Genomic DNA, 26,353 nt, shown 5'->3' on the forward strand with positions numbered 1-26,353 from the left:
TACATAACGTCTGTTTGCGTATGCTCAGTTTGAAAAAATAAAAATGAAAAAAGTGTGTTTGGATGAACTTTTACGTGTTTGTGTCATCTTGACATTACACACTGGAAAACGGTCAGTCAGTCATTGATACACTGACCTTGGAAGCCGTACTTAAATGTCAGTGAAGTGGATCTAAAATAACTAATTAATCTACTGTTGTCTACTTTACTACGATACGTTAAGAACTTAATTGATCCCACAGCAGGGAATCTGTTCATGCAATTTTACGGAATGTCTAACAATAATAAATATAATAAAATTGGAGCAGATGACGACAAAGACAAATCTGAAAGCAACACCACAAATCACCCCATGTCGACGTATCGATTGAATGCACGCTGCAAAAGTGTTAAGTCAGGGAGTTTCAACCCAAAAAGGCAATTGCCAGCATAGGTACAACATAGTTATTTGAAATGTAATGATATTCAAACCTGCAACAATTATAACGTGCAGTATTTTTCCAGTAGATACTAGTCTAAAACATTTAGTTAGTAGATTCAGTGGTTTTCTGTCAGCAAAAGTTGCTCCTTAAGTCTCATGTTCACATTTGAAAACACCTTTTAAAATAATGAAGTCAGGACAGCATGTAAGTATCAAATTTATTCTCAAGTACACAAACGAAAGGTGACGATATGAAATCAAACAATGTGACACTGTCAATGTCACTTTTTTTCTTTAAATGTTGAATCTTCATTTAGCACCTTAATAGTTCGGTTATACATGATTTATATAGTCACTCATACAAAAAACGAAATGGGTGAATAATGCAAGTCAGTTACATAAAAATAAGCATGGGGCATTTGGATCACAGTTACTTAAGATATACACTGTATGTAATCAAAAAGTACCACTTTCAGCATTTTGTCTGCACGTATTAGTACCGTTAAGCCTTTACAGTCCCATACCGACAACTCCTCACAATTAGAGTTACTGACGACTAGGCCTAGACAGTGATTACTAAACACAAGTTCACCTGACATTTTTGGACCTATTTTCTTTTTTCACATTAGAGCTTGCCGTTGTGTATTGTTGCATTTACATTATGAGAAGTAGATATATACAGAGAAGACCATTGTCAAACAATGATGGAACAAAAGGAGTTGTTTTATGTACCTGGAGTGTGAAAATGTCTCTAAAAATGCAAAGAGTAAGGCACTCAATATACTCCTGTGTTGCCAAACCAATCTGGCACAATGAACCAGATTTGTTTACAGGATTGTATCCTTTTCAAGTACGCAGTGTACCTGGCACCCTCTAGTGTTAAACTGTGGTCCGTGTGCTTCCTGGATGGACAGCTCTGACATTCGTAGCTGGTTTGGGAAGGTGGTTCCCTTCCTAAAATCTAGTATTTTGGTTTTGAGGATGTTAAAAGCCAGGGTGCTGAGCAGCTCTGATGGGCGATCGAAATCTAGTACTGAAAGTTTGCTTTTTGAGGAAAAACTAGCTCACCGCTGAGATAAGAAAGTATAACAGGTCTTTCTGGATTTGCGGATTTGAACTGTTATGTAGTGAATTTTAATAAGAGAAAATGTGTTGACAAATTGTCAGACCACATCACACATTAGTTGTTTATTTATTTTCATCTCTTTTGTTCCTTTCTTAGTCAGTGTTAAACCCTGTTCTCACCAAATTTGTAACAAGTGCCCTCAACCCAATGGGCACTTGTGAGCTCAAAAAGCGACCGCCAGATCCTCGTTAAAAACAAGTGGGAACCGAACACTAACTTCACATGAATGGCCGCTCCACCAAGACAGAGAAACTACATGACATCCACGAAGAACTCGCTGGGGTTTCCCATGGCCAGGTGGAACGACTGGCGAGATGCAGTCAGCTCTGGGGGCACGGCGCCCAGGTCACGAGTGGGCGGGGCGCCAGGGGGCCCCCCTGGGGTGGAGGAGGGCAGCGGGCCTAGAGTCGGGTGCATGGGGCCTGTGATCATCTGCTGCGCGTGGGGATGAGCGTGAGCGGCTGCCATGGCCGGGTGTGGGTGCTGGGGTACCATCATCACCATCATGGGGTTGTAAGGAAGGATCCCGGGCGGGTAGGGAGACATGTGGGGCGGTTGGGGAATGCGGTGATGATGGGAGCGCTGGGAGGAGGCGTGGCTGTGCTCGCTGGGAGCGGCTGAACCGTGGCCGCGCCTCAGGCTGCTGCGGGTGGAGTACTCAGATTCGCTGCCGCTGCCGGAGCGCGAGTCGGCCCCGCCACCTTCTCCACCCGCGCCTGAGGGGGATTTCTCCCCTCCACCCACAGTGCTGCCCGGGCCTTTAGTGCTGCGACGTCGATCGCCCTCGCTTCTCGTCGACCCACTGCTTCGGCTCCCTGGGGCGGGGAGGAAAGATAAGATGCAAACGGATTTGAGCAAAAAAAACTTCACTGTCCTTTTTTAGACCGTTTATCCTTTTTTCTAGATTGTTGCATTTGTTTTACTTTAAAAGACTCTTAACTGTGTTATAATGGCATAAAAGCAAATACTATACAGTAGATCTTTTGCATTAACGTCCAGCTTTTGTCAGTGGACTTAAATCTCAAAAAGCGGTTTTCCATTGACATTTTAAACTGTGCTCGTTCAAAATGAAGCCTGGAACTGAGCCTCGCTCATATGTGGCTTCATGCGTCATACTTATAGATACCGTTGGTATTTTAACAACCACCGAGTTCCAGTTCCAGCTGGTGGAACAGAGGCTGGCCAGCACATGACGTCATGACTGGAGTTCTCTACTGCATTTGCACAAAGTGGGGCGGCTCACAAGCGGCCAAGCCATTATTCTTTCGGTCTGTAATATGGATCCTAAAACAATGGATCCTATGATTATCATATTTAAATAGTGTATTTTATTCATAACCCTGATGTCATTGTCACAAGATACAGACTTTGTTAAATAACCTGATATATATATGTCATAAGAAAAGGTAAACTTGTAAATGTCTTTGCTCACAGCTGCATTACCAAACAGACAAACAAAACAATAAACAATAATAAATTAATAGCACTACATTGACACTGTAGTTACTGTCCTAGAATGTCATAAACTGTAAATAGCACATTTGATAAATCAATCCAAAAATAAATAGCAGTGATTTTAAAATATTCATAATTTAAGAAGTAGTTAGTGGGATGAAGCTTAATAACCAGTGTGTTGGTTTAATGTCCCCAGACGTGTGATCTTTGTCCGTGCTCACCTTCACTGTGCTGGCTGCCGGTGCTGCCGGGCGCGTAGCTATAGCTGGTGAGCTCGTGGTACGGAGGGGGCTGGCTGGAGAAGGCATGTGTCGGGTAGGGCTGATAGGGGAAGGTGTGCATCATGGGCCAGGGGGAGGCCCCGGGGAGAGGCAGCGGGGCCAGTGTGTCCTGGTCCGAGGCCCCACTGGAGCCATCGTTGTCATTCAGGGAAAGGTTGGCCATGTCTACGGCGGGAGATAAGAGGAGATGAACAATAGGGACGGGAACATTCCTCTTCCACGCTAATGTTTATAAGTTGTATGCATTAGAAACCGGGAAGTCAGACTGCACCCAAGGACAGACATGCTATGGCAACTAAACGTGTAATAACTGCTGCGGTTTGTGGACACTTTGTGGGGTTTTTCTGCGCTTGTTAAGACATGCTTTCTGGAGGTTCTAAGTTTAGGGATGGCAGCACATTAAAGAAACTCTTCCATAACCGAAAATGTTCACGTGATTCCAGCGTGTCTACAAAAGGCATGTGTGCAAACGTGATTAAGTGCAACATTCTCTCAGACTGATCCGAGTCGGTCTTTGATGCGGATGTTCCCCAGTTACTCACAGTTCTCACAGTCGCTTAAATCTCCGAAGACGTAGTAACATTGTTCGGAGAAGGTGATCTTGTTGACGGTGTGTCGGATGAAGCCGGCCTTCAGCAGGTTGCTGGCGTACTTCCTGGCTTCACGGCGGTCCTGGAACCCCTCGATGTGATGGAAGAGCCACTCCACTACGTCCGAGCCTGGTGGTGGATGCAAGACAGGGAAGATAAGGCGGAGTTTAATTCCTCCCGAAGGAAATATGTGACAAAGATTCACTGTATACTTCACAAGAAATAAGTAAAATGAATGTATACTATCTATACATTCAAAGTATAACAAAATCAACTCAAAAAAAATAAAATAGATAAACACGAATAATAAAAAGGATGACTGTTATACAGTATATAGATAAATACAATAATACGGAGTTAACTGAGTATTTTCATTATAAAGTTTTGGTGCAAATCAGAGAGGAGTGTAAAAACATAAGACAAATGCATTTTAATTAGCTAAACCAGCGTTATCCAACTGCAACCAATATCTGTTTACTTTATTGTTCCCAGAACAGGAGTTCAACTAAATACTTTCAGGGGGAATGTAGCAGCATTACCATTTTAAAAGACACTACAAACAACCGCTTCAAAACATGTCCATTAAACACCTTCCTCTGACGTTCTCAAAACAAAGAGTTATTTTGTTCTTCCCCTGTAGTTATGGAAAACCAAATCTTTTGATTTCCTGGCTTTTGAGAATTAGTGAATAGCGTTGGTGGCCTAAAATCTGGAGTATTAGTGCAGCTCAGCAATTAAATGACCTGCATGTTGAAATCAGAAATTGAAAAACAAAAATGTAATTTCAAGAAGCACAACATGGACAAACAGAGTTTATGTAATCACTCCTTGTGATTCAGTTGCAGGTGATTCCAATTTGAAACTTTAGGGGTTTTCCCTTGTACAAGTCACATGGCTTTAATTCTGAGAACATAATACCCGCCCTGTAAAGTTCTGTGAGGCACATAACGTCCATGTAACTAATGCACTGAATAGTCTTACCGAGGAAAGCGTTGGGGATGGTGATTTTAAGCCACATGCGGTCCCTGACCTCCAGACCAGACTCTGGTGAGGCCATGGCCTTGGCAACAGATGCCATGTCAGAGTGCAGTGATAAGTTGAAGTCATCAAAACCTGGAAAAGAGACAGAAAAGCATTTTAGGGAAGCGAAAGAGGAAATGTAGACACGCGAGGGTAAATGAAAGATTACCAAAGAGGTGAAATCTGGGTCAAAACAAGAAGGCTTTGAGGTGGAGATCAAAAGCAGGAAAGCAGCAGACATCATTCATCACATCACATAACAACAGCTACAAAGGCAGAAAGACAGATGGGAAAGATAATTCCTACGTCAATGTCGCCAGAGGAGAAACACGGAAGGAGACTGAAAGAGCAAAAAGACGCTTTACAACAACGACATTATTCAGACCCTAAATATAAACGTCGACAAAGAAACTGGGTTTAAAAGTGGAAGATGTGGTTTTACGAGTTTTGGGTGGATATAAAAGAACTGAGAATAAAGAGGAGAGGCGGGTTACAGCACACACAAAGGCAGACGATTAGTGAGAGACCGGAAGAAGCGCTCACGTTCGGTCTCGGTGACGGAGGAGGAGGAGGTGATGGTGCTGAGGGAGGAGCTGCCCGGGAAGGGCGGGTAGACCCCGGTCATGGCAACAGAGTGGCTCACCCACGCTGCCGGGTCAATGGGTCGGATTGGTTCATCTGCACATGTGGAGGAGAGAATAGGAAACCGTTACTGACGGCAGAGCACTTCCAGACAGGGGAATACCTGGCTACAGCGGCTCTGTACTCACTGCGAGGCAGAGTGAAGTAGCCCTGAGGAGACGGGTCCCAGCACTTTGCCACGGTCAGGATGATGGGCCTGGAAAACACCAAAAGTTTTTAGCACCAGTTACCCGCTTGTGTACGGACACAACTTGAAAGACCTCGTGTTAAAAGTTAGAGAAAAACAGCAACTCACCCTGGCTTGTGTACAATCTCCCTCAGCACTCGCACTGCATCGTCGTTACTCATATTCTCAAAGTTGATGTCGTTCACCTTTTAGAGAAAAAGACAAAACATTTGAGTCTGACAGATAATCACAGCCAATTAGTTGATTGACAACAATAAGAGGCAGATAATTTGATAATCAATAAGTCATTGAAGTCATCCCCTTTATTATTCTTCACCATCGTTAACATTTAGAGAGAGACAGCGAGAGAGAAATTTCCCTTTGGCGAAAGGTCTCGCCCTCAGAGTGGCCTTCTTGGGTTTTTTTTAATATTCATTGTCATTTTAGAGACCACAGGAGTAAACAATTAAATCAAGAAACTAATCTGCAGATTAATCCATGGTGAAAATAAACCTTCCCTGCAATCATAAACGTAAGCATTTCATGCATCTTAAAAACACAAAAAGAGTAAATAACAACTAAACAAACATGGTTTCAAAGCTGGAAATGATCCCGAAATGGGACATAAAAACTGAAAGCTACATCAAAATTCAGAAAATTCCTCACATTTCGATGATTCAGGCTGAACCCAGTATGCTTCCTCACCTGCAGCAGCATGTCACCAGGTTCAATGCGTCCGTCTGCAGCCACAGCTCCTCCCTTCATGATGGAGCCAATGTAGATGCCTCCATCGCCCCTTTCATTGCTCTGGCCCACGATGCTGATGCCCAGGAAATTGTACTTCTCTGTATCGTTGAGAAATCACAATAAAGTTAACACTACGCATGTATTTGTACCCCCCAAAAAAGCGCAGTCTAGTATTTTACTTGCAACTCAACGCTGTAGTTCTTATTCAAAAGTTTAACATTCCTCAAACTCTGACGGTCAAAGACTAGAACGGGTAAGGAGTTTACAGACCCATGTTGAGAGTCACAGTGATGATGTTCAAGGACATTGTGGAGTCTGTCACGCTGCTGAAGGAGGAAGCCTGGAGTGGAAAAACACAAAATTAACATCATATTTGCTTGCATACAAAAAAAACATTTCAATACCTCTTTAAACTCTTGATTCATGATCGCAAGAGCAGTTAAGAGAAGAAGAAAACAGTCAGTAGATGGTACAAACCCTCTCCAAACGTGGGGGGCGCTGTTTCCTGCGTCTGCGGTGGCGTTTCAGAAGCCGAGAGGCTGTGCTCTGCTCCGTCGCACTGCTGAACCTACAGGTCAAAGAGTCAACAAAAGGTGACGAGTTAAAAATAAACATGCTTAAACCTTTAGGACAAACAGACATAATGGGAAAGAAGCTAATGAGGGAATCTAAAGTGGAAATGGTATTTCCCTCTCTCGTCTAAATGTGGACAAAAATTGCTTCCTCTCGATTTCAAGAGACAAATCTAAAACAGTCAAAAAGAATAATAATCGAAAAAGGCAGCCAGAGCTTTCACATCAAAGCCCATGTACATCGGAGCAACATTTCCACAAGACTAGAAACACTGATCATTTTCATGACAGCGCATAACGAGCATGATCTCAGCCGAGCAGATCGTCTCCCCTTTCTGACAAACGACTAAAACTCTGTTCCAGTCAACGCTGCTCTCCTCCGTCGATCTCTCACCTGCTCATGGTGTCGTCGTCCTCAGAGTCGCAGAAGCTGGTAGTTTCCAGCTCGCTGCTCATCACCGTGCTGGAGCTCTCGTATCCCGCCAGGTGACGCTCCAGTCGGGTCTGGCCGTTCATGCGAGGCCCTGGGAGGAGGGAAGATGTTTGTCAGCGTTTGTCTTTTTTTTTTCCTTCAGGGACTACAAACATTCCTCACTTCTTGACATTGCTGATAAGATCGCGTATTCATTGTTTGGGTGTTGGTAGCATGCCAAATCGTGATCGTAAAAAGAGCATTTTTTTAAATTGGTGCCGTGACCTGCGGTGTCTTACCGTGTGGCTCCATGCCCTCTCTGTGCCGAGGCCTCTCCCTCCGGAAGGAAACTACAGACTCGGTTTCAGTCTGGTCGTCCAGGGTCTCCACACTGCCAGTCGCGTTGGGGCTATAAAAGACGAGGCAGCAGCACAGTGAGAAATAGAGCAGGAGGGAACGTCAAATGTTTGAATGTACTAAAATTACCACTCCTTTTCCAGATGGGGGATTCATATAATAACCAATAAACATGTTATAGGACTTAAAAAATACCTGTCATATTAGCATTGGACTCCTATAACATTCTCATGGACAGTTTAGAGAAGAAAAAAGAAAAAAAGGATCTAAAAAAAATCAATGTAATTCTTTTTATTCCACATTAAACTTCAGGTGGACTTTAAAAGCATTCAAACGATTCATTGATGCCAGAGTTTGACAAAATGAATCATGAACTCTAGATTGAGATTATTCGTCAGCTCAACAACCTTGTTTCAGCTTTTGTGAACTGTAAACTGTAATGAATACATTTAGCAGGTTGTGATCACATAATTGAAAAATAACTTTGTTCATTCAAAGAGGGTCAATTAAAAGGTTTATGCTGCAGACGCACAAACACACACAGCCACATGTAAACACATAGGATTAAATGCAACAGGATACATTACAGAATGGTAAAAAGTATACACAGTAGACAACGTGATCCACATCAACTTGTCACTTCTATGTAGTTCTTGAGATGAGATAATAAAATATGAGATCAAACCAAGATGCATCAAGAAACTATTTAAAACTGAAGCTTTAAACCGTTCTGAAATCTACACGGACCAGATCCGGTGACCTATCGGCCCGTCGGGTATGAGCACGGTTTCATTTGGCAAAGAAGAACATCCAGTGCTTACTGTAAGAACAGGAAGTCATCATGTTGCGCTTAACGGCCCGGCACACTGCACTTACCAAGTCTGTGTATCACACACACGTTAGTGTTTGGTTTAGCTAGTAATTATTGTGTTGCTTTGTTGGCAGAACGTCTACCACCACATCGTGGAGCACAAAGGAACAAAGTCTTCACCGTGTCATCCGTGACATTTATGGAGTTGTGTGTGTGATTTATTGTCAAACAAACTAAACTAAAGTTTCAAGTCCTTGACACTTTATAGCCTCCTTCACTTTACTTGGACTACTTGCATCTTACTAGATAAGATAAAACTGATTTTACTGTTATTCACTTTAGAATTGTTTAAATATATTTACACAACATGTTTGTATATTTACACTACTTTTATTGAAATTCATCTTCTTGCACTTCATGTTTGTTATTGCACTTATTTGTTCATTCTTTTTGTTTTGTAGCAAGATTTTTTCTTCCTTCATGTACGAAACTGCACACAAGTGTATTTTATCTCTTGTTTGTTGATGAGAGGAACGGCTATCCAGCCATCCAAAGCCAGATTTTATAATGTTTGCAGTCTGTTCTGTCCCCAAATAGTAAATTATAAATACAAAAAAGGTTTACAGGTAATGGTGTAGCCCAAACAATAATGGATTTTTAAATTGCTGATACTGATAATAATAATATGAAAGAAACAATTTCTTTATTTTCTTTTTTAAGATACCTACATAACTCAACAGTAAATCAGCGTATAGACAAACTGTATTGCCAACACAGTTTTTAAATTGTTTTGTATCATCTTGAACCTAGATTCATACTCGGCAGACTTCAGTACCATTAGCACACCGACAAAGATGCTGCTTACATAGGAAGACAGAGCAAGCCTTGTGGTTTATGATGAAAGCAAGAAAAAGAAAAAAAAAGACCTTCCAATTTGAATGACGTTTCATTTTCCAGTATGAGCAACGGTGTGCTTCCAGATTTAAAACACAGCATGGAAAGAAACCGACGCGGTGAAGTATCCACCGGCTGCAAACCACACATTTGATAGAGTTAAAAAGAAATGGCTTAATTTGAAATTGGATTTAAAATCTGTCAGGCGACCCTCCTACAGCCACGGGAGACAAACAGGACGAGGTCCAAACACCAGAAATAAATGAGAGAGCTGCAGCCGTGATGAACTCCATCTGACCCTTAATCCAAACTTAAAGAGCCCCAGACGACATCCTTCTCGCAGAACTAAGAGTGATGGTAAGATCCTATTATAATTACAATACTTAATTTGTTTTGGACACCATGAGCTCCATTCATATTACAGTAATAGTTTCTTCTCATTTTAGGAGGTTAACATGGATGCTGAAGGACAAGATAAAAAAAGGAAAATGTGTTGCGCAGTGAAACAATAATCTAAATACTCAACATTAAGATGTTAAAGAAACAAAAGAAATTCTCAGTGAATGCCAAAACAAACATAATTAAGCCTGCGTGTATGTTTGATGTACTAAAAACTTCCCCAGAGCACATCACGTTAATAACAAGGGTGGCCACAGCTGAGATCAGGTTCAAATGAGCTGGAGTATATTCTTGCTATTCTTGTAGCAACGTGATACTGGGAGTGTACGAGATATTCAGGAAAAGATACGGTATCTACATTACAGTTGTGGGAGAAGCTCAAGTGTATATTTAAGTATGGGAGTTTTTGAGAAGGTTCTTGGCCTTGTGATGCCCCTCTTTTAGGTAAATACACGGTGCCATATACGTTTCAAATGAGTGTGCGCTTTGCTTACTGGAAGGAGGGCGGTCTGGAATCCCCGATGCCCCCGGTCCTCTCTGCAGGTGGGGGTGGGAGGGGCGGAGGAGGGGGCGAAGGCTGGGTAGCCGTTTCCACAGGAGGAACCACTGCCACCGGAGGCTCTGCTGTCGGAGTGTCTGAAGATACCAACTGGAAGAAAAGGACAAGAGACGATGAAGAGACAAAAACTAAAAGAATCCAATCTGAAAGAAAAAAGGCAGAGACGAGATGTGGGGCGGAGAGAAATAAAACTAAGAGAGGGCAGGGGGAAGAGAGGGTGAGAAAACGAGAGGACTGAAAGGAGGAGCAGGGAGGAAAAGCGGGTAAGATGTCAATTACTTTGACACACAAACACTGTACTCTTTTCAGATGGATGTCTCAAGGGCATACTGAAACGCTATCCTACACTTAACCTGTCTCTCCTCATTTATACAACAAAAGTGCCTACAAGCGCGCAGACACACACAGAGGTAACACACAGCGACAATTAGGATGAATACCGTACAGCATCCAGTTACATGAACCATGAAAACACACGGAGGAAGGGGACGAGATGTAGTATATATAACTATAATAAAGGAATAGTATTTTAATGCTGTGAATTATACAGGATCTGTGCATTTTAACAGAGCATTTGGAAATGCCTGCGCACACATTGCTAAATGCACAGCGTTCGGGACATTTGCTGCACTTAAACAAGCCTTGCATTCCCCGTCAAAATAACTCAACCCAATGGAGTCTTTCGGGCTGTACAGACCGAGTCCCTCCCTGCTCTCCCCCTCCCCTCTATTGGCTATGCGACTATGAAACACTCGTCTTCTGGGATCCCTTCATCCATCTTGGCCTGCAGATCAGATATCAGTCCCTCTGGTCTCTGAGCTTTGTTCCCCCTCTTTTAATGCCTCTCCTCCTTCTTATGCACTTAACAGATGCTTCAGCCTCAAACCTGCTTATCTGGGCCCAGTACCGATGTTTTGTCTCTATTCAAATGTGACTCTCGGGGTGGGGTACGACGAGAAATGGAAAGATCTGCTGTACTGAATACGGTAACACGCTGCGCTGCTGGCAGAAACATTTGGGATTTGTTCAGAAAAGTTGAAGCTATTTTGGCTCCATGTGCTGCCTGGTCAAAGAATCATTGTTAAGTGTAGGTTAGTTAGATTATGTCACGTTTCTGCAGACATGGTAACTCTCAAATGGCTTAAACAGCAACAGCCATGTAGTCCTGATGTACATCCAGCATACAATGTGTCAAAAAAAAAGTCTTTAGGAGGTATTTAACTTTTTGGGGGAATCTTAAGTTAAGACGTATCACGTTTGGTTGTCTGCAGAAATGCAATCTCTAAAGTAATGGGATGGAAATACTTGAGGATAACTTCGGGAGCGGAAATGGATGCAACCAACAACAATGGATGAATCTAAGGACAATGTTAGAGTAAAACATGTAAACCCCACTTAGGTCTTGTCCCATTTACATTTTTGTTATGTTTTTCGTGTCTTTTGTAAAATATCTTTCAATGATATCAATAAAAAGTGAGAAATTACATCACGGAATTATACTAGCATCAAGATAAATTAGAACAAAGTAAATATTTTAACAATGGTGTAATGGATTTAATCACAATAAAAGGAGGGCCCAGACAATAAGTTACATGGAAGCAACGGTTCAACATTTTAATAGTCTGGTGTAACTACGAGGACATGCTGTTGGCTACAGTGACTCAGACTGTGGCTTAAACTCCAAGAAGATTTCTCTCTCGTGGATGTTGTTTCCTCTTGTTTAATCTGGCTGGACGGTTTGTTTCAGCTACTCTTTTCACTTGATCAACGCCAATTTTCATACCAAACACTCCTTAACGAGGAAGAAGTTTATGATGTTGCAATACGATACATAATTACTCAACGTCATTGGCTACAATTTGAAATTAATTCCTTCGTTTTATTGCCTTTCTTTAGACAAGATAATTAGTCCGAGGGGGGTCCGGAGGAATGCAGGAAAAGGAAACGTGGTTTCTGAAAACAGCCTCAAGCTGCGGAGGTAGGCTGACTTAAGATTAAAGTCAGGTTTTGACATTTTTGCAGAAGCCTCTGTGGGAAATTATTGAAATTAAGTCATTTACAGATTTAGAGCAATGGCCACCCGTGAAATCTGGATACACGTACGCCGATTTATATATGCAACAGGTTTATCGTTTCTTACCCACGAAACCACTCTTCCGTTGAAACATGGCAACTTGGCACTGTCATCGGAAATCTCTTCCTTCACCACCCTGAAAAACAAAGACACACAGTGAGGCTCAGGAGGTACACATTGTTCCACCGCCATAACATTACAGCATGTGCCGTCTGAATGGTACACTGGGATGCAGGAATGAGGGCTGAGCACAACTCACAGGTTTTAGTCTGCTCATAAAGACAAAAAGTGAAACAGCAGGGATATTAAATAGTTTACATTACTGGCACATTACATAGAATAGAGCAGGCTATGACAACAGAGTGGCTGAACTAAATCAAATGCCGGGCTCAATTCTAAAATGTAACTAAGATGTTTTGACAAGTGGTTCTTGTTCGCTTGCCATATTCCTTTCACGTGTGTGGCCAGGTGTTTTATGGATCAGCCTGTGGCTAACGCAACCGACTGAAGAGGCTCCAGTTGAGCAATACTGACGCCAATGTAAAGATCAGCTTTAGGCCTGGCTTAACTGACCATTTTAAAAGGCCACCAGTCAGTCACTCGCATTCAATTTGCATCATAAAAACTAAATCCACTTGTGTTGAAAGTATAATTGTATCACGGGGATTTCACTGTAGTCTGAATCTAAAAGCAAAACACCCGACAACAATGAAGCTATGAATTAGCAGAGGAGATGTAAGAAAATAAACACTGTTAATTTGCTTCCACCGTCATGTGACGGATGGAATTTCTTCCGTCACAGCAAGGAGCTAAAACACACAAACACACACACACACGCGCACACTCACTGCTTTTGTGCGTGCTCCACAAATTACACAGGCCCGGTCAACTAAATATGCTTTGCAAATCAGATACACACAACAACAACATCTCAGGGTGTCCACATGGCTAAAGCTCCTGAGAAGAAACACATCCGTCTGGCTATTCTCTGTAGTCGTCCTCCATGTTTGTCAGAAAGACAAACATTTGGCCTCAGCTGTGTAATTTCCCCCCACCCACCCCAGCGGCCTGTCACTATGTTATTACAGTAGTTTACCAGGACAGGGGCTGGGAACCAGTGCTACAGAGGGGGGACACATGACTGCTCCAACTCCTTCAAAAGTTTTCCCTTTTCCAGCTTCATCTGCCAGTGTGCGAGACTTGGTCAGGCTCCACTGGGCTTTCGTAAGCAGCTGTTGCGAGCTGGTTTTGTGGGCGAGTGTTAGCATACGGTCAGATTGTTGTGGGCACTGGTGGTGAACTGTTATACAGAGATTTTGCATTTGAGCACCGTGTGTGGCTACCGAATGTTAGTTAACAAACTTGTGTTTTAAATTGTTTTTATTCATACGTCTCCCCCTCATGTTGCGAGAAACTGCATTTAGCCAACAGATGAACAGATGCAACATTCTTCTCCCGAGAGTGTAATTGTCTTCATTCCTCGGCCATCCAAACAAACAAAGTGACCAGTTGAGAATCATTTCACACACACTCTAGGAATCCTTGAATAATGAACAAACGACCCAGAAATATGCAGAAACCTGTTGGATTTAATACATAAGTTCCTCCCACGCACTTTTCCTTTTTCCCCCAGTTCCTTCACAGCGTCGTCTTTCTAACAATTAATCCTATTTATACAGCTCCCACATCCCCCTTTCCAGCAGACATACACAGAAGAATATCTAATAACCCTGAGTGAACACAAATCTCACTTTTTCAACCCTTTCCTCTCCCCGTGGAAACCCCTGACACCCAGCAAATGGCCTCCGTCCAGCCCCAGGTTCCCAGCACCGGTCCTGGCCTGCTCTGCTCCATGGATCTCCCCCACTGCCACACACACACACAGCTCAGCTCGACAGCTGGCCTCATACCAGGCGCAAATGAAAACACACACTATTACACACTCCTCTCCTGGGTCTAGGAGAAGGGGGGAGAGCAGGAAACGTCCCTGCTTTGATTGGACAGCTGACTCAGAGCTATGTTTGAATGTTTTTTCATCTGAATTGGAGATATTCAAATGAGAGGGTGTGATGCCAGGCTGTGGACTTTAAGTTAAGAAGTGAGAATTTGTCATCCTGACTCTCTTTGAAAGACTCTCCTTGCTTTGCAGAGTGAGTTCGGAGTGGGTGGGAGTTTTAAGAAGAGGAGATTTCGCCAATGGAAAAACACAAACCACGTCTAAACGTGTTCTGTCCAGTTACAAAGGGCCTAGCTCCTTATTAGATAGCTAACCGATATCACATTGCTCTACCGATATTACTTAGTCAGTTTTATGCGCGAACACAGACAAACGTCTATCAGGTAAGCCTATCCAAACCAAACAAGACTAATGAGACACTCCCATTATAAATCAAATGTTTCTAATATTCACTTTTAGTTATACGGTCATTTGAGGTTGTGGTTTGTGGTGTTGTTGAACTCTATTGCATCACGGAGACACAAGAAGAGTCTATCCATGGAAACATTGTTTGTCAAATGATTATGAAATGAAATGTACATCCTTCAAAATTTCTTGACATTTCTCTGGCCGAACAGCAAATCAAGGAAATAGATTAATCAGGCATGAAAATATTCACAAGTTGCAGCCCTAAAGAATATATGTATGTGCAATCAGTGGACTCAATTTAATTAATTTACACAAGAGTTTACTTGATAACGCGCCATATCTTCTTCAGGGATACAAATAAATATTTCCACTATGTGCCAGCTACTATTTTTATAAAATGGGGAAAAACTGAATCCACAAACTGTCAGACTTATGAGAGAAGCCAAACACAAATATCCCAGAGCCCAAAGTCATGTAAGAACATTGCTTACATACTGAGACCGAGTATCAATTACCGTGAAACCAAATAATAAAAAAGCAAGCAGCATTTGAGAAACTGCATTTTCACATGATAAATAATTGAAATGATTAAGATAGCTATCAACACATGTTTGTGGTTGTACGGAATGATTACACAACTAATCATTTCAACAGCCAAACTCCAGATGTTGAGTATCTTTATAGGGCACACTCGCTCAATGCAGATTTTCTTAAAAAGAACATCTTTAAAAGTCAGTAACTGGTGTTGTTGTTATTATTTATTCTGACGATCTGCCTCTGAAGGGGAGCTATAGCCTGCCAGCTCTGTCGAGGCCTAATGAAAAGCTGTCTCCTCCATTTCATCTTGATGTTTGCAGCTGATATTGTAGCTTTCTTGGCACAGCCTCTGATGGTGCCATCCAAAGAGGAAAAGAGGCAAATAGCCCGGCCTTAAAACTCATCCAAGACTAAAATGCATTTAACAGAAGCCCTAAGGGTCTCACTGGGTGAATAAACCACAAACATGCATTCTTCTGCAGAAAAATGCACAGCAGCTAAACAGAAGAAAAGGGGAAAGAAACACACACAAAAAAAGATTAATTGATTGGAGGAGAGGAGACAGCTCTTTCTGGAGGAGTGGATTGGGAGAAAGGGGAGAGGAAGGGAGGAAGCCAGGGAATGAAAGGATGGCTGGCAGGCCATGGTGTTAAAGAGGGGAGACAAAACCCTGGCTTCAGTCCCGAGTGAAAGAAAAGGCAAGGATTTCACAAGATGATGGACTGAAGGAGGGAGGGAGGGATGAGGATTAGGGCAAAGAAAAGCAGCAGGGACGGGGAATGCCTCCCCCTTTGTAATGATGATGTTTTCTGAGAAACGTCCCAGCCTGCAAAAACCCTTATTATTTATAGAAACACTTGGATATTCATCACTGGTCGTGCTCATTTTTGCACGTTCTGATTAGGGATGTGATGTGCATTCATTCAAGTGTTATCCCTCCTCCATGAGTTATTCCTTTTGGGACAAATACACGGCAGCCGGTCTCAAGATAGGATTGCACGACTTTTCTTAAAAAAAAAAAAAAGGCATGCATTTTTATTAGTATTTATACGTTTATTTGAATTTAGCCGAGCATTTCATGTGCGAAATCAATGCCCCTCCACTAAAAAAAAGGCACTTTATAGTATTATTTTCCAACTTTTCCACAACATTCAAGTAACTTTTTAGCAGCTTGTATCCCTCCTCATGTTGCATGCAACCCACAAAGCTCTTCAAAACAAGGAGAGACAAAACCACAGCAGCTCACCCGAAATCCTGGTCCATAGACTTGAAGAAGAATTTGTAGTTCGGCTTGTTCAAGACCTGTTTAAAATCCAGCAGAGTTATATTTTCGGCAGCGATGGGTATCTTCACCAAATACGGCGTCTCCTCTTCGTCGATGTGATAAATTATTTTGGTTTCCGCCATCTCCGCGGGTCGCTTTTCCTCCTCCCCAAAGAAAAGCTGGAAGTCCCCCCACAAGGAAACGCACCGTGAGGGAGCGTTAACTTTTCTCGTCGGGCAGTTGGCCCGCGGCTGGAGCTAGCTGCTCGGTGGCTAACGAGACGGCAGAGGTGAAACGATGATGGCCACTGAGATTTTTCGGTCCGAGCCACAGAGGACGTAACCGCGCTGAAACGCTGCTCGCTGGCCGACTTTAAACGAGTAAACACGGCTCGCTCCCCCGCATTGTCACCGAGGGGCCCGAAACACGACGGACACGCCACATTCACACGACCTAGTTAACTACCAACAACTTTTTTTTCTTTCCCCCAACAAAAACATACAGGGGAGGGGGTCTAAAAACTTTTCACCACTTTTTGCGAGCCAACGCGGCGTGTGACGTAATCACGTAACCCCCCCGCCCCCTCTTTTTTTTACGTACTCTTCCAACCGACGCTTGTTTCACCGAGAGATAATTAGCGGAGGTGGGAAAAGTATGAGATATTTAGATATATTAGATTACTAGATATTATATATGCTATGGTGTGTAAAAATACTAGTGTAAAAAATACTACTACTATAATAATACTTATAAAGAAAAGTCCTGCATTCCAAATATACAAAAGTACTTGCTATGCTTGCTATGCTGAATGGTCTATTTCACAATATATTATATAGCTAAATGATTGTTATTAATACATTAATGTGGACATCATTTATTAGGTTAAGTTATGTTTTGCTTTGATAATCTAAATTTGCAAAGTAACTATTTACTTAAGCTTAAAAATGAATGTCATGGAGTAAAATGTACAATATTTGCCTCCCAAAATGTATGATAGTAGAAGGTTAAAGTATCATGAAATATGAATATTAAAATACAGTATGATAACCTACTTTTTTTTTTACTTTAGAGTACTTGAGCGAGTTACTTATCACCACTGGAAATGAGAATAAACAATGTGATCTTAGTCATCTATAATCAAAAGTATGTCCACAGCTTTTTATTACATATAATATAGCTACCTAGTTTTTATACTGTACATTAAACGCTTTTGTTACCCAGACATTTCATGTTGTGTGTTGAAACATTTGTAACTTTCAGATAAATACAATGGAGTCAAAAGTACAAGTAGTCTTGGTTCAGGGCCTTGTATCAACATTAAATCAAATATTTTTATTTCTGTAAATTACTACGAACAAGCGCTTAAGGGACCCATCAATTTTGAAAGGGTCCCCCTAAAGAAAAAGCAGACTTTCTGTATCACATACGGTTGAAACTTATAACAGAATATATGTCAGATTGACATTTACACCACAACGGAACAAAAGAGACACATCAATATATGATGAAACAAATACACACTATTAATTACCAATGCCAATATTTGGTGATTTTCAAAATGTTAGCACCCAGCACAGTATAAATGTGTTATTTAAAGTAGTTTAATTCAATGTATGCATTGGCAAGACATTCTTTCACTGCATAATAACAAGCAGAGAGAATACAACTTCATGAAACCTGAGAGAAGACAATATTTAATCTTTTATTTACAGTTACCAGAAAAACCACTAGAGGGAACTCTTCATCAATCTATCATTAATAAAAGAGCATCGCATGTGCAGTACAGTGACTCAGGATTGTGGTGGTATTATATAAATAAAAGTATAATTTGAATAAATATATAGTGAATATCATTGAAAAAACTATGTGTTTTATATTCTCTAAAATGTCACACATCAACCGCTACACTGTGATCAACAACTAGATCTGCTCTAAAAAAAAAAACCGAGAAAAACCCTGTTTCTTTTTAAAGGTTCCTCTTCAAGAAATGCGGGCCGAACACCACCACGACCACGCAGGTGATCACAAACAGCACCCAGAAGGTGACGGCCAGCAGCTGCACGCAGAACAGCGTCTTCTTGCTCTGGTGTAAGACCTCCTCGTCGCCCACCAGGCCTGGCGCCGCGCTGTACAGCCTCTCCGGGTGCATCTGCTGCACCCGCAGGCTGACGGTGGGCAGGATGATGAAGCGGGCGTCTCTGCTGTCGCCCTCCAGAGAGAGCACCACTCTCTGGGTGACGGTGGCCAGGCGCGCTGCCACGGTCGCAGGCAGGCGGAAGGCCGTGGGGGGCAGCCTGGCCAGGATGCGGGAGTTGCAGGGCAAGGAGAGGGCATCTCCGGTCTCCAGAGGGGTGAGGTGGCGGCAGAGGGGGCAGGGGATGGCCGGTGTGCTGCCGGGGTCGAGGGGCTCGCAGGGACACAGCTGGATCCTTTGGAGGCACTCGGTGCAGAAAACATGGAGGCAGTCCAGCAGCCGGGGGCATTTGTTGTACTGGTTGTAGTCCTGGTAGCAGATGGGACACTCCACATCCATGGGCTCCCCAGGGGTGGTGCTGAGGCTGGGCGCCGCAGCAGCTGGGTCCCCTTGCTGGGGAGCTGGGACAACACCCCCCGTCATGGTGAGGAGGGAGGGTGAGAGGAGTGCAGTTGGGTGATCGGTGATGGCAAGATGCAACTTGTGGAGCAATCTTCAGAAGATGGGAAAATCTGTGAAGAGAAAATAACCTTAACTAAGACTAATAGATCCCCGGGGGCTTATGTGGCTTTTTAAATGCCAGGATCGGCTCTCCCTGGGATGGCGCTTTGTTTCTGCGAGGTTTTATGAACAGATTCCACAGCCCATGAGTCATAGCAGTCAGTCGTTTAAACACATAAGCCATCCGCCGTCTAATTATTCTCTCTCCACCTCCTCACGATTACCCCGAGTCTGTGAGTGCTGGCCTGCACGTTCAGATCATGTCATTAAAAAAACAAGCAGTAAAAGGAAGTAATAAGTCACTCTAATGTTATACATGCATGCGTGTGTGTGTGTGTGTGTGTGTGTGTGTGTGTGTGTGTGTGTGTGTGTGTGTGTGTGTGTGTGTGTGTGTGTGTGTGTGTGTGTGTGTGTGTGTGTACTTTTCTCCACTAACACTCGTTTATGTTATTTTTTTAAAAGGGCTACTTCCTGGATTTTTGTGAGCATGATTTAGTCCGGAAAAAAAAGTTATACATTCAAGAAAATAACCCAGATGATGTCATTTATCTTGGCTTAGACTTAGAGAATGTTTGAAGTAAGCTTGTGGTACAAACTGACAGCATGGAGTTTGAAAGATGTGTACTCGGCATGGAGAGCCATGTATAATGTATGACCCCAAAGATCTTGGTAGCTTTGTCTTTACCCGAGATTAAAAGTATGAATCTCGGCTTCGTGGTGTGTCAAATTTGAACGTTCTTTTCTAAATGTGTTTCTTGTAAGTCAGCTTCATGGAAGTGTAATAAAGTGGCTCTTTTACACTAAGGAACATTTGAAATGAGAACATTGAATAATTGTAAACTGCTGAGCCAGGTAGACAAAACGCTTGCCTCCAAAGATAAAAATGATTGATACTTCCGCCAGTTAGCTTAGCATAATGAAACGAAAGTTAGCCAGGCTCAGTTTGAAGGTAACAAAATCCGTCTACCACGTCTAAACCTCTCTACTTGTTTTTATTCTTCCGTTTTATACACATTAGGCCTGTTTCCCCTTGTTTTGCTGCTCGCTTTGAATGAAACAGCTTTACTTTACTGACACGTTTTCTTTTTCTGTTACTTACATGGAACAACAACCCAAGATCTCATTGGGGGATTGTTGCTTAGCAGATGGGTTCTCCTTTGAATTGGTCCATGGCAGCACTTATAGCCTACTAAAGTCTACTAAAGAATCAGGGCAAACATACGAGTTCAAATATAATTTACACCAACAATAAGCGTTTCACTTTCCTCCAAAAATCACAACATATGTAATGACAACCTGTTGTGAAAGGGTATTGATTAAACCAGCCCAGAGTGCTGTCTCTGTATAAATAAATGAGCTCTCTTGTATCTAGGCCAACAAGTTCACTGAGATTAGATTGAGAAACGGGCAGCGATCCATCTTCACACCTATAGAAGCAGATAAGAGAGCCACTTACCCACCACCGCACACCCCTTTGATCAGTGCACACTTTGCTTTGATGCTCGCCCCCGGCCCCTCTCGCCGAACATACTTCTCCTCATGTTAGTACAGATCTCATCTTGGCAGGACGTCTTGCTCCCATCTTCTGTGTGCACATTAATCCCTCAAATTTCTATCTTATTATCCCGTAGCTACGTGGCTGAGGCTTACTGGCAACCCTGCTGTTTTTGCTCCGTCTAACTTGATTTCACTCGTCCTCCTCTCTCTCCGTCGGGTCTCCCGTGAGGCATCTCTGTGGTTTGCTCAGCAGTAATTAAACCCTTGGTGATGTGAAGGTAACCAGGACACACAAGACAGAAAATGACAGATTCGGAGTCTCCTAACTCGACTCTGCTTGCATATTATGTTGTTATGCTTCCACACAGTCAGCATGTGGGATATTTAAAATAGATGTGTGAATTAGGGCGCAACTAGTATCATCCTTATGTTTATAACTTGAAAGTCAGTTGTTGAAGTTAATACCTTAAAAATAACATTTATTTTCCATATTTAAAAAGCATTGAACAGTCTAGTTGGAGGCAATTACTGAAAACGAGGGTAAATAAGTTGCAGGGACACAATGTGTGCATGACCAGAGCATAGTGGGGAATGATTGACAGGTCGAGGTGATAACCTGAATGATTTCCAGTTTGGCTGCCTTTCTTTAAAGCCCACTCAGCTAATTCCAACATCACACCGTCAGTCTGCCTAAACAAAAACACAGCTATGAAATGGACTTTCACAAGTTTCAAAACTGATAAATGGGACAATATAAATGTGCTTATCTTGAGTTCCTCTGAGGGTACTTTAAGCCTGATGCACTGTGGTGAGGTGAAGACTTTGTGGCAGATCTTTAGGCTTTCAGCCAGAAGAATAGAGCAGACACACGATGTACCGAGAATTTAATGTTATACCACCACTAACTCATTTATTATGTTTCAACATTTTTTTAATTTTACTGAATGGTTAACATTTAGGAGTTTTCGCAAAACACCAAAAAACAATAGAGATTTTTCTGAAGTTTTCCTTTTGTTGGGAAAACAAACCTGAAATAGGCGGAAAACAGGAATAGTGTTCATCCTGTTTATGAAGAAAACCCTCCTTTTAACATTTGACAGTAAATAATGGTCAACAAAATCCACAGTCTTTGTTCTGTAAACTCTAAAATTCAGCACAGGCTAAAATCATAGTTTGTCTTTTTATACTATATTCCTGTTGTCTCTGTAAACAAAAACCCGGTCTGTGAAAGCACAAACAATTCATTTTACCTGATTTGTCACTCATTCTGTTGTTAGCCTCAGATTAAGTATGAAATGCTGTTTTGCTTTGACCAGTGACTTCATTTTGTTCCCCATTGTTCACTTACAATAGAATCACTTTACAGACACCATAGAGGGCCGGACCAATTACAAGCTCACAAGGTGATCCATATCGAAGTCTACATTCCTGAGCTGGCCCACCATCACGTTCAGACTGAAAGTAACATGCCGACATTCTTGTTTTCGGGATGACAAACACAATTAATAATACAGTCTCAATTGTGCATTTAATTTAGTAGCCTAAATAAATTAACTTTGGCTCAGAGCCAAACCAGACTTTTACTTTGAAATGTTCATCATCAACAATCATGTTAATGGGTGTAACTTTGTTTAGTATAACTATAGTATAACTTCATCAAGGTGTCTTTATAACTGGAGACATTGACATTAGAGCACTCAGTTTTCGGGAAAAGTTTCCTTTTGTCTCCAAAAAAAAAATCACTTTTACAGTAAATTCAAAGCTGGGGGGGGGGTCAAAAAGCAGGAAGTACTACAACAAATAAATTGATAACAAAACACTGGAACACACATCCACACAGAGAGGAAAAGAGAGGGAGTGAGCTTTTGATAATTGGCCAGGATTTCAGCGGATATAACCATAAAAGGAGTTCATGCTGGAAGAACTGATAAGAAATGACTTGTTTGGGGATTACCATTGAGGGGAAGAGCTGACGTCACCACACACACACACACACACACACACACACACACACACACACACACACACACACACACACACACACACACACACACACACCTCTTCTGAAAAAAGAAAATTAGGGGAATCTAAAAGTTTACTAAAGTTAATGACATCAGATAAAGCTCGAGAGTCACTATTGTGTCTATATATATATTGGTGTGTGTTTTTATTTGTGTAGTGATGGGTGTTGGTTTAGTTTCTATGCATCACTAGTACCATATTTAGAGCGTGATGACTCATCCACTACGGTTTCTCCCGTCCTCCTCCCACACACACACACACACACACACACACACCCTGAGTTATAAACTCCGGACTGCTCACCTCTTGACTCATTGAGACTCAGACTCTTTAACTCGCCAAGACACAGACCGGGGACCAGACAGCAGGATGTATTCAGAGCACGAGTGCGGAATTTGTTACCGGACCTACAACGCAGGTCGGCGGTGTCCCAGAGAGCTCCACTGTAAACACAGTTTCTGTGAGAGCTGCCTGCTGGCCCTGTCGCGAGCCCTGGGAGCCGACGAGGCGCGTCGTCTGGGGGCCGACCGGCTCATCGTCTGCCCGCTGTGCCGACACACCACGTCCCTCTCCGGGGAAGGGGGGAGGCTGAGAGCCGAGCTGAGGGTGGACGAGTGCGTCCTGGAGCGGCTTCTCGTCTCGGGAGTCCTCGAGCAAGAGGAGGAGGAAGAGGAAGAGGAGGACCCAGACAGTCACGTCCAAGGCGGCTGTGACGCGGCGCCTCCAGAGACCCCAGCCGAGGAGAGCGACTCCTCCACGGGCTCCAGAGGCGGGAGGCTCAGGCGGTCATGTCGGAAAGTTTGGCGGTGTATTAGTGGGAAGGGCTCACCGCGGAGGGCCGGAGAAAGTAAGTCAGCCGCTGTTTGTGGTTCCGAGATGTTGTTGTTTGTCGGGTAAACACAGTTAATGTGAGAGAACATTTGGGAGTTCTTAAAATGAACAGTCTGTGAATGGGGTTTGGTGGGAGCAGCAAGTGGCTTTACTAGCTTACAGTAGCAACGCTACAATGTAAAATACTCCTGCGTAAAAGTACACAATTCGACTAAGACCAGCAAAATGTAGCAAGTATCAAAAGTAAAAGTAGACTAAGTTACTACTCCAGTTTGTTTGTGCTATTTACCCTACACTATACTACCAACGTATTATTAATATACAATATGTTTACGGGACTTGAGTTGCTCTCCTGTTTTTTTTGTGTGGGGCAATTAACAACTTTGTCGTTGCTTTTAGTGTTTTATGACGTCACCTAATCCAAACGGGTCTAATCAGCAGCACCTGTCAGGTTATGGGACCTATAATTCAGAGGGATAACAATAGCTCGTATTTCATCAATGTGTTTAGTTTGTAAACTCAAAGTAGCTATAGCAGTTAAATAAACACAAATAACCACATGTTCCCCCGAAATGAAGTGGGTTGTGTAACAGCAGACTCTTGATAGTATACTTTTGTTTTTAATGAAAACTATTAAGTTGACTGAAGAGGCTTAGTGGTTGTAGCTAGCTTGTTTGTAAACTGTGCCAATTTTTTTTTTAAAGCGTACCACTAGCCGTTATACGCGTCCAACTAGCCGAAAAAGTTATATTTAAGAAATAAACGGTGGATAAATGTAGATATGTTTTCTAATGTGTCCTGTTTTCCTTTTACAGTCTGTGTGACAAGTGAGGACTTGAGGAGCTACGCCATGATGGCCAGCTACATGTTCTAAAGACTCCACAACTTCAGATACCTGGACTAATGTGATACTATATTTATTTGTCAATGGTTCTCCTTCGCAACATTGTCTTGTGATGATTATGATGGTGATGAACCCATGCTGGTGGGACCCATACAGCATTTATTTAAGTTAGTGTTTCCACTCTCTAATTGCACCTTTTTAAATAATGACCACTATGTAGCTGTTTCACTCAAATGAGAGAAAAATGGACAACTTGTGAATTGCCAATGCACTGTATATATTTATTTTTATTATGAATGTATTTAATTTGAAAATATTGTTGCATATTTAAAAATAAAGGAGTTATGTTTGTAATTCAATTGTAAGGTTGTTGTTTTTTAATGGAAAATTTGTGTGAGTGTGTGTTCATTATAAAGACTCAAAACAATGATCTAGCTTTGGTGTGTTCAAGAGAGCGATCCACTTTGGGAGAAAGTGGCAGAACTGGTGCAGCGACACGGAAAAATACATTTTAAAATAAAAACATTGCAAGAAATCTCTATAAACCTAAGATGACTTTAGAAAGTAAAATCCCCAGTGGAGACAAATGTTTCAATTTGTTCAAAAAGTAAAAGATAAATACACAACACGGTCAAATAAAGTAAATACATGCTGAAGTATTTTACATGGAATGGGCCAAAAATGGGAAAGTATCCTTCCCAGACGTATGTGAAAGTGGGTTATTGAGGCCAGGTGAACAGCATTGCTCCCAATCAGCCTCACGAGCAGCAGCACAGCGTCAAAGCTCAACGTAAATCACCTGTTTGACAAGGAAAACGGTTGACAACACCAAACGGGACACAGAAACCCTGAGGAAAAGCTGTCCATCATGTCAGGAACTTATACTCTCTATTCAAGGTAAATGTGAAGTTATCGTAACATTAAAATAAAAAAGGGTTAGTGATTATTTTTGATTGACAGCATTATAATCTTCATTAAATCACAACAATTTTCCTGTGGGAGTTTTTTCCTTTTCCTTTTCTTTTCTCCTGCAGACTCTTGTTTGTTTTTGCGCTGGTCTGTGCAGCTGTCATGCCGTTCGTCATGTGTTCAGATGCTGCAAGAGGTGAGCAACACAAGCAGTATAATAGTGACCTAATACCTAAAAGTTACAGATTATTTGATGAGGTACTAATCTTTCTCTCTGCAATTTCACAACAATGTTGAGAGACAAGGTTTTTATTTGTATGTAGAGATTCAGAGTAACGTATGAAAACATATTTGTGATATTAATGTATGTTGATTTCATGTTATATTTAACTAAAATGAGTGTGTTGCAGAAATGATTATGCCTGTAAAACAGCCTTTTGAAAGAATAACTCGTTATTTCATTGTCCTCATTCAGTTAGTCCCATAACAACCCAAGTGGACAACGGCGTGAGGCACACTGTCCTGAGTCGACCGTATACTCCACAGCATCAACACCGCCCCCTCTTTACTGGCCTGCCATCCCCTCAAACTGCAGCTAACAGGGAAACTGAGACGCGTGGGAATTACAGAAAAACATCGTCAATCATTTATCGTCATTCAAAGCCGCCACGGTTGACTAAAAGTAGCTTTCGTTCCAATAACAACAGTCCAAATAACGGACCGGCCCGGGCAGGAACAACTAGTGCAACCCATGGCAGCAGCTCGCACCCTCTCTCTTATGATTCATACCCAGTTACCATTAAAAAATCATCTAACAAAGAGGATGCCAGTCCCTTTCATCAGAGCCCTTCAGAAGTTTGCGAC

The 26,353-nt window shown here is 42.2% G+C and overlaps 3 protein-coding genes across 3 annotated transcripts; 1 reads left to right on the forward strand and 2 right to left on the reverse strand.

Annotated features, from left to right (window-relative positions):
- Window positions 1-1,580: 1,580 nt before the first annotated feature.
- dvl2 (dishevelled segment polarity protein 2) lies at window positions 1,581-17,206 on the reverse strand. The gene is made up of 15 exons (XM_068588082.1): window positions 16,674-17,206; window positions 12,592-12,661; window positions 10,387-10,541; window positions 7,731-7,840; window positions 7,414-7,543; window positions 6,925-7,015; window positions 6,718-6,787; window positions 6,406-6,545; window positions 5,830-5,906; window positions 5,663-5,730; window positions 5,436-5,570; window positions 4,854-4,985; window positions 3,825-4,001; window positions 3,223-3,447; window positions 1,581-2,361 (listed from the first exon to the last, which is right to left on the reverse strand). The coding sequence occupies exons 1-15, from the start codon at window positions 16,832-16,834 to the stop codon at window positions 1,799-1,801; spliced, it is 2,304 nt and encodes a 767-aa protein (XP_068444183.1). The 5' UTR covers window positions 16,835-17,206; the 3' UTR covers window positions 1,581-1,798.
- A 1,451-nt stretch (window positions 17,207-18,657) lies between these two features.
- On the reverse strand, window positions 18,658-19,308 carry si:ch73-335l21.2 (RING finger domain-containing protein). The gene has a single exon (XM_068588314.1). It carries the CDS (start codon window positions 19,306-19,308, stop codon window positions 18,658-18,660), a length of 651 nt encoding a protein of 216 aa, XP_068444415.1.
- Window positions 19,309-23,198: 3,890 nt separating this feature from the next.
- si:ch73-335l21.4 (E3 ubiquitin-protein ligase-like) lies at window positions 23,199-24,896 on the forward strand. The gene is made up of 2 exons (XM_068588197.1): window positions 23,199-23,752; window positions 24,552-24,896. Exons 1-2 carry the CDS (start codon window positions 23,275-23,277, stop codon window positions 24,608-24,610), a joined length of 537 nt encoding a protein of 178 aa, XP_068444298.1. The 5' UTR covers window positions 23,199-23,274; the 3' UTR covers window positions 24,611-24,896.
- Window positions 24,897-26,353: the final 1,457 nt, after the last annotated feature.

Source organism: Clinocottus analis, unplaced genomic scaffold (assembly GCF_023055335.1).
Source record: "Clinocottus analis isolate CAN_PGR_092001 unplaced genomic scaffold, fCliAna1.0.p SCAF_21, whole genome shotgun sequence".
NCBI lineage: Eukaryota > Metazoa > Chordata > Actinopteri > Perciformes > Cottidae > Clinocottus > Clinocottus analis.